The sequence below is a fragment of the Silurus meridionalis genome, chromosome 27 (genome assembly GCF_014805685.1).
Source record: "Silurus meridionalis isolate SWU-2019-XX chromosome 27, ASM1480568v1, whole genome shotgun sequence".
NCBI lineage: Eukaryota > Metazoa > Chordata > Actinopteri > Siluriformes > Siluridae > Silurus > Silurus meridionalis.
Window position 1 is genome coordinate 17,492,005 of NC_060910.1, and position 8,511 is coordinate 17,500,515.

Genomic DNA, 8,511 nt, shown 5'->3' on the forward strand with positions numbered 1-8,511 from the left:
AAACACTTATACAGATTATCAAATATAAGATTTCATTTCATTTCATTTATATCTGAATCCAGAAAGAGTTTTTATTTATTAATTAAATCAATTTAATCAATTAATTGATTTAGTTAATTAACTAGTTAATTATTTACATAGGAAAATAAATCATGTAATGAAAGAATGAATTGGTATGTAAGTACATGAATAAATAATATATATATATATATATATATATATATATATATATATATATATATATATATATATATATATATATATATATATATATATATAATTTATTCATGTATATATATACGTTAGTAAGTAAAAGATGTATATATATTTATTCATGTACATACACACCAATTCATTCATTCATTACATTATAATTTTTTTTAAATCCATCATGGCCGCCGTTGTATTGGTGCGGCCGTGTCTGCGCACGGTTTGCGCATATCACTTGGTAACGCTGCGGAACTCGTAGCTTTGTGTAGAATTGTTGTTGTTGTTGTTTGTTGTTCATATCGCGAGCCCGCTGTGTCCTGGTCATGCTGTTCGAAGTGTCAAACATTTCAGCGTTTCAGCATTTCAACTTTCCCATCATGCATTGTGGGTTCGGGTGGTTTTATTTTCACTTTCACTCTGTCGGATGGTAAGCGGTTCGTTCCTGCGCAGCAGAGTCACTGTGAGTAAATGTTACTGGCTTTGGTGTAAAAAGTAGCAGATCATCTAAGTTCAGCAGTATAGCAGGAGATTTGGGCTGATTTTATATATATTTTTTAATGAATATTACACAAAGGGATTACATGAAGTAAATAACGTGAATGAATCAGAAATTCCTCCATAAAAAAAAAAAAAAAATTAAAGATAAACCTTTTAAATGTGAAGATATTGATGGTGCATCATCCTCAGATGTGGAATCTGAACTCTATGTATGTGATATCATTGTTTCACATTTGATTAATTTCCACTTCCTGGTTTGTCAGCAGTTTCTGTAGAACATGGCCCTGCTGTTTTTCTTCCTGAGTTTCTTCTTCGTGCCATCGTCTTGGGCAGCTGTGGCACAAACCAAAGACTCCTTGTTCCCAAAATCCACCAGCGGAGAGACGTTTCCCTGGAACAAGATGAGGCTTCCACAGACCGTCTCTCCGTTCCATTACACTCTCCTCGTTCAGCCGAACTTCACCAGCCTCGACTTCAGTGGGAGCGTGAAGATCCGAGTTGACATCCTCGAGGACACCCACACCGTCGTCCTCCACGCCAAGGATCTCACCATCTCCAGGGCGGGTCTCCGGGGTTTGGCTGAGGGTCACAGCCAGGCTCTGAAGGTGCTGGAGTATCCAGCCTACCAGCAGATCGCTCTCGTTAGTGAGAACATGGTGCTGAGGAGAGGAGGCGTCTACGTCATCGAACTGGAGTTTGCGGCCAAACTGTCCGAGAGTTTCCACGGGTTTTATAAAAGCACGTACCGCACCAGCGATGGAGAGGAACGGTGAGGAACCTGTATAAAAGGTATCTTTTATACGTTTTGTACAAATTTTATACATCACCGGTGTTTATGTGGACAGGGTCCTGGCTTCGACGCAGTTTGAGCCGACGAGCGCGAGAGCAGCTTTCCCCTGCTTCGACGAACCCGCGTTCAAAGCCAACTTTACCATTCACATCCGCCGAGAGAGCAGACACATGTCCATCTCCAACATGCCCAAGGTAATTTTCACACACCACATTGGAAGCTTCAAATATGACTTACATTTCTACCTACAAATAACTGCTGTCTCTCTCGTCATGCTTCGTCACCGTCTCAGCTGAGGACGCTGTCACTCCCAGACGGTCTGTATGAGGATCAGTTTGACGTGACTGTAAAGATGAGCACCTACCTGGTGGCCTTTATCGTGTGTGACTTCCTGTCCATCAGCAGACACACTCAGCATGGAGTCGAGGTGAGAGCAGATTTTTTTTCTTCACAATGATGATGATGATGATAAAGAGTACGTCCTTTTTACTCGTAATAATGTCACATTTAAGGAAAGAGCTCGAGTCTCAGCAATGAGGTGGTATCGAAAAGTTCTAAGAATAACGGTCCGGCCACGTGCGTTTTCACGTCCGCTATTTCATCATGGACAGCAAGTTCAAAGAGCAAGCGCGAAACTCTGCGTGAAACTGGCCACAGACACGTTTGACGTAACATAAGCTTGATGTACGCCGATGCCGTGACCAGTCTTCCGAGGTCTTTTTTCCGAGGTCTTTACACTCAATATTCACACTTGTTGATTTTGATGCTGTGGTAATGTTGCCAGATCTCGGTCTACGCCGTACCCGAGAAGATCGAGCAGGCCAAGTTTGCTCTGGATGCGGCGGTGAAGCTGCTGGACTTCTACGATGATTACTTTGACATTCCCTACCCTCTTCCCAAACAAGGTGCGAATCTGTACAACTCTCATTCAGACAGAGCAAATATTAAACCAGAGGCAATGTAGTTTATTTGTTTATGGGTCCGGTGTCTCTGCTTCCTCTCAGATCTCGCTGCAATCCCTGATTTCCAGTCAGGCGCTATGGAGAACTGGGGTCTGACCACATACAGGGAGTCGGCTTTGCTGTTTGACCCCCACAAGTCCTCGGCTTCTGACAAGCTGGGCATCACCATGATCATCGCACACGAGCTCGCCCATCAGGTCCGACACTCTCAAATGAGGTTTTCAGCCTTACGGATAGAAGTAGAACTTTTCATGTACATGGTGTCCCCATGGACCTGTAAAAACAGTAAAGAAATGAATAAAGGTAATTGAGACCTTGTGTCTGATTCCTTCTGAGCAGTGGTTTGGGAATCTGGTGACCATGGAGTGGTGGAACGATCTCTGGCTGAACGAGGGCTTCGCTAAGTTCATGGAGTTTGTGTCGGTGAACATCACCAACCCCGAGCTGCAAGTGGTGAGACTTTTTCTAACACATGAAACCCTGCTGGTTCATCGATTTCCAGGAGACTTTTCAAAAAATCATTTATAAGAATGACGATAAAAAAAATATCATTAAATGGCACCAAGATAAGGATTCTGTTCCCTTTGAGGCTGGTTCCTCTCAAGGTTTCCTTCTTAAACTATCTCGCAGAGTTAGTATGTAAAATCTTATGTAAATGTGACGGTTGTTGTGTCCCCTGCAGGAGGATTACTTCTTGGAGAAGTGTTTTGAGGCGATGGATGTAGACTGTTTAAGCTCCTCCCACCCCGTGTCCACCCCCGTGGAGAACCCGGCCCAGATACAGGAGATGTTTGATGACGTCTCTTACGACAAGGTTTGAACGCAATGTTGTGTGTTTAGCTGTGGCGTTGGCGTGGCATTGGCATGTCTAAAGTGTGTGTTGTTTATCAGGGTGCGTGTATCCTGCACATGCTGAGGGAGTTCCTGAGTCCTGAAGCCTTTAAAACAGGGATCGTTGCCTACCTGAAACGCTACAGCTACCAGAACACTGTCAACACACACCTGTGGGAGAGTCTGACCGATGTAAGTACACCCCCAGGGGTACGTGCGAGGGTGCAGTATGATCGGAACAATGACCAGAACAATATCGGATTGTTTTTCTGCACAGAAGCAGCACTCTGAGGTGGACGTGAGGGCAATGATGGAGACATGGACACTGCAGGAAGGCTTCCCGATCATCACGGTGGAGGTTAGAGGTCGAGAAGTGCGTCTGAGTCAGGAGCGATTCCTGAAGGGCGAGGACACGTCCCAAAACTCGGGGTGAACACGGCACACACTCGTCTAAAACATGTGGACATCAGCCACATTTAATTGATAGCACTTTACTCACATAACACTTTTTAAAAACATCAGCGCTCTCGTCCTGTCCTGACTACCGAGGGAGAGACACAAGAATTGTATCTTTCCTAAATGTGCTGAGATGTTGTCAGTTGTCCCTGCTTACTATGTCAGAAAGCTCAGGTTCCTCAGCGGTTCTTTTAGAAGAAATGTTATCTTTCCACACTTCTTAGATGCAGGAAATAATAAAGTGGACGTGGCTTTAGAAGATACATCTTCAGCTCATATGCTACACATCACACTTTTGGTGTCTGCTTGCTCCTGTTTACTGAGTGTTTTGTTTGGAGAACAGGTTCCTGTGGCACGTTCCTCTGACGTACGTCACCAGCGGCTCGAGCGCAGTGCATCGCTTTTGCTCAAGACCAAGACAGGTGTGTACATGCACACGTGCACTGTAACAAAAACAACGTGACCTTTTGAGTCCTTTAATAATGAGCCTTGCTTACAGATGTCCTGTACCTGCCCAAGGAAGTGGACTGGATCAAGTTTAATGTGGACATGAGCGGATACTACATCGTCCATTACTCGGGCTCGGGTTGGAACGACCTCATCGCTCTGCTCAACCACAACCACACGGCTCTGAGCAGCAACGACCGCGCCAGCCTGATCAACAACGCCTTCCAGTTGGTCAGGTTAGCTGCCCTCTGATTGGTCCTTTAGACACACAATCTCGCTTTACATCGTATGTACTTTTAACGAGTGCGTTGTGTGTCCTTCACTGTGTTGGACAGCGTGGGGAAGCTGCCGCTGGACAAAGCTCTGGACCTGTCCCTGTACCTGAGCAAGGAGACCGAGATCATGCCCGTGACGCAGGGCTTCAGTGAGCTCGTCCCACTTTACAAGCTGATGGAGAAGAGGGATGCGCTGAAGGTGCTGGAGAACCAGATTAAGGTCAGTCATGGACTAGCTTTCAAATACGTGCGACAAGGAATTTTTTCTGACCTTCTCGGTTTCTTTCACAGAGCTACATCGTGCACCTGTTCCGCAAGCTCATCGATCAGCAGGTGTGGAGCGATGAGGGATCGGTGTCTCAGAGAATGCTTCGCAGTTACCTCCTCCTGTTCGCGTGTGTGAGGGATCACCTGCCCTGCGTCTCCAAAGCCACTGAGCTCTTCAACAAGTGGAAGGAGTCTGATGGCAACATGAGGTCAGACCTCACAGGTGCTCATAGTTTTCTTGATGGATGAGGTGGGAACACACTGTTTGTTTTCTCTCTCATTGCAGTCTTCCTAACGACGTCAGTCTGGCAGTGTTTGCGGTTGGAGCTCGCACCGAAGAAGGATGGAACTTCCTGTTTGAGAAGTATCGTGAATCGCTCTACACTTCTCTGAAGAGCCGGATCAAGTCGGCTCTTACCATCACGGCCCTCGATCACAAACTGAAATGGTGAGATTTTAGTTCATCTAATCTTTATCTGCTACAACATCTCTAATAATAATCATCTCCGCAGGATGATGGAGCAGAGTTTGGAGGGTTCGGTGATGAAGACGCAGGACCTGCCGTACGTCGTGGTGTCCATCAATAGGAACCCTAAAGGCTACAAACATGCCTGGGATTTCCTGAGGGCAAACTGGCACTCACTGGTGAAGAAGTGAGTAGAGCTTATTGTAGCTCAAACAGGAGGTTCTTACAGCCAGTATGGAAATGCAGTTCAGCCAGTTAGAGTCTGAACTCTACTCTTTGTATATGTTCCTCTAGAAGGTATACCTCCTTTGTTCCTCTAGATTTTGAGGTGAGGGCATTTCAGGTCATTTTAGAGGAGCATTAGTGAGGCCAGGTACTGATCTTGGGTTCACTCAGTGCTCAGGTCAGGTCTTCATGGAGCAGGTGGTCACTATACGCCCACAGATATAAAAGGTCAAACACGGTATAATGTATTCACTCGTGTGTTTCAGGTTCGACCTCGGCTCCCACTCCATAGCGCACATGGTGACGGGGGTGACGGGGCAGTACTCCACCAGAGAGAAGCTACAGGAGGTACGGATAAGAACGTGAATCTCAGTTCTGTTTATTTGTAAGACACTGAACATGATCTCACTTCGGGGCTCCTGCAGATTCGCAGCTTCTTCAGTTCTCTGAGCGCAGAGACGGGCGCCGAGCTGAGGTGCATCCAGCAGGCACTGGAGAACGTGGAGGAGAACATCCGCTGGATGGATAAGAACCTGCCGCTGCTGCAGGCCTGGCTGGATAAGAACCATCCGGTAGCACGGAAGAGCCCCAATTTACACACGGACCTGTGAAGATCCAAAATCAGCAGCACCTGATCACTGAAACAGATAAGAAAAGAAATTAGTCAAAAGTGTGTGTGTGAGTGATTTGGTGGAATACTTGGTGGTGTGTGAGGGTGGGGGGACCTCAGGGGTTCCCCCTATAAATAAATCAAACTGATTGGGCCTTATTTTTATTTCTTTGCACTGATTTGGATCAATATGTTCATTTCATTTGAGATTCTATTTATTTTCAGATCACATACAACGGCAATAAAATGAACACATTTTTGCAGCTGTTTCTGGAAAAAGTACAGACTCCCCTCTGCTCATTGAGCACTCATCTTTATTTAACATAAAATAAAAAGAAGAGTAGTTTTGCACTAAATTTGTACCTTTTTTTTTTTTTTAAGACGTCCCGCTCTCGGTCGAGGCTGCTGTACTACTGCTTTGTGTTTTACTGTACAAATGTTTTGATCGATTTACATAAACGTTGAAATAAAACTTCGAAATTGGACTCCGTCTCCACTGGTAGTAACACTACTATCTCCTCCTGTCCATCATCAAACTCCTCCCCTCACAACACACACACACACACACACACACACACACACACACACACTCATCCAGCAAACACCCCGGAGGAAACAACCAACACCTGCCTACCTACCAGTGATGGACAAAGCATCATTACTCCACGTGTGGAACTGGAGGAGCCACAGAATCTGTACTGAATAATACACTCACTGTCCACTTTATTAGGGACACCTGTTCATTTATGCACATTCAGCAGCCCGACGTCTAAAATCATACTGATACTGGAGAAGAGCTTCAGCCAACCACCAGAATGAAGGAAAAATCTGATCTCTGTGACTTTTAACCCAGTGTTTTCCAGGGTCCTCGATGGAGTTATTTTCAGAAACCTGCTGATCTCCTGCTGGGATTTTCATACAACAGTCTCTAGAGCGAACAAAGAAACGTACACAAAAACATCTTCACCGAGAGCCGGCGGAGGAGAACGATCAGTGAAGAATATGCAGGAGCAGCTGGAGTATATATGTGTGTATATATTGTGCTGTTGTGTTGTGAAGTGCATTAATGTGTGATGTGGATGAACTTAACAAGCTGATTCCACTCATCTGTCGTCTGTAAATAAGAACGAAATGGTGCTCTGGTCAGCTGCTTTGGTGGATCCATTACTTCATCCATCACATTGGTTCGTTAGTGAAAATATCATGCTGCAGTTTTATCAAAATAAGGAACATAGCATGGAAACAGCCACTAGGGGGCCTCAGAGCTTTTTTTAAATTTTTTTATCATGTTTAAATCGATATTAGAGGTGATCAGCTGATCAACATCTCCATGTGTGTGTCTGAGTACATCATGAATATCGTCTCCATGGTGTAAACACTCAAAGCTGCATCTGGTATCTAAGCGACACAGAGACACGCGGGAGCTTCATTCAGATCTTCCTTCAGCGGAAGTGTTTCATACATCGGAGACTTTCAGGAATCACGTGCACCGGGAGCTTGAGCACCGCCAACGTGGGTCCGGGTTCCTAAACATCCAGAGGGAACCGGTGAGAACCAGCACTGATCAGGAACTCCAGAACCTCAGAGTCTTCAAAAAAATACTCCTTCTGTACATTTAAACACAAGCTTCTGCTCTTCTCCTGCTTTTCTATAGCCTTCTCCTGATCTTCTCTGAATCTTACTGTTCTCCTGTCCTTGTTCTGCTGTTCTCCTGCTCTTCCAGTTCAGTGTTATGTTTATTGATGTAACAGTGGAAATTGTCCCAAAGCAGCTTTATAGAAATAAACAAATGACAATTCAATTATTTTTTTATTTGTTCATTAGTTTCTATACATTTATCCATAATAAGTAAAACTCTTCTTCTTTTCTCCTCTTAGTCTCCACTCCCCTCTGTCTCTCTCGTCCAGGCCCTGAGTGTTTGACATGTTGGAAAGTGAAAAGTGTTCTCCTGGACCTGCTCACTATGATGGAATTCTTACCTGGTTACTGCACCATATGTAGATCTGCTCTCGTCTGTAGCCTCTCTTGAACTGTAATGGTGTGGGTGGAGCTACCCATACAGTAGCTCCACCCACACCATAGCACCAGCCACAGTGGTGCTCACACAAAATATTGACACTTTGGACACGTTTTTTACATGTTCACTTAGGGTGTACTTACTTTTGTTGACAGCTATTTAGACGATAAAATCTGTATGTTATTTTCAGAGAACAGTAAATCTGTACAAGCTGCACAATGACTAAAATGTGTGTGTGTGTGTGTGTACACAGTAAACGCAGACCCCTAGCCCTGGCAGCTGGAGTGTTTCCCCAGTCGAGGTAAGAATGTTGTGTGTGACGGCACGGACGTGTCTGATTCCAGAGTGCTCCCTTCAGCTCTTCACTGTGTGTAGTAGAGTCTCGGCTCCTCATCAGAAGAACTTCAATCAATAGCTGCATCTGGAGATCTCACCTGCTTTACATCTCGCCAGCCTT

General features: G+C 45.0%; 1 protein-coding gene across 1 annotated transcript; it reads left to right on the forward strand.

Moving 5' to 3' along the window:
- Positions 1-428: 428 nt before the first annotated feature.
- erap1b (endoplasmic reticulum aminopeptidase 1b) lies at positions 429-6,522 on the forward strand. Its single transcript, XM_046842147.1, is given in 19 exon segments — positions 429-670; positions 975-1,477; positions 1,554-1,692; positions 1,791-1,925; positions 2,283-2,403; positions 2,503-2,657; positions 2,800-2,913; positions 3,143-3,274; positions 3,352-3,483; positions 3,569-3,720; positions 4,091-4,149; positions 4,152-4,169; positions 4,247-4,430; positions 4,530-4,689; positions 4,761-4,945; positions 5,023-5,184; positions 5,249-5,389; positions 5,694-5,775; positions 5,853-6,522. Coding segments are annotated over 18 exon segments (2,748 nt in total). The 5' UTR covers positions 429-670; positions 975-986; the 3' UTR covers positions 6,039-6,522.
- The last annotated feature ends 1,989 nt before the right edge of the window (positions 6,523-8,511 follow it).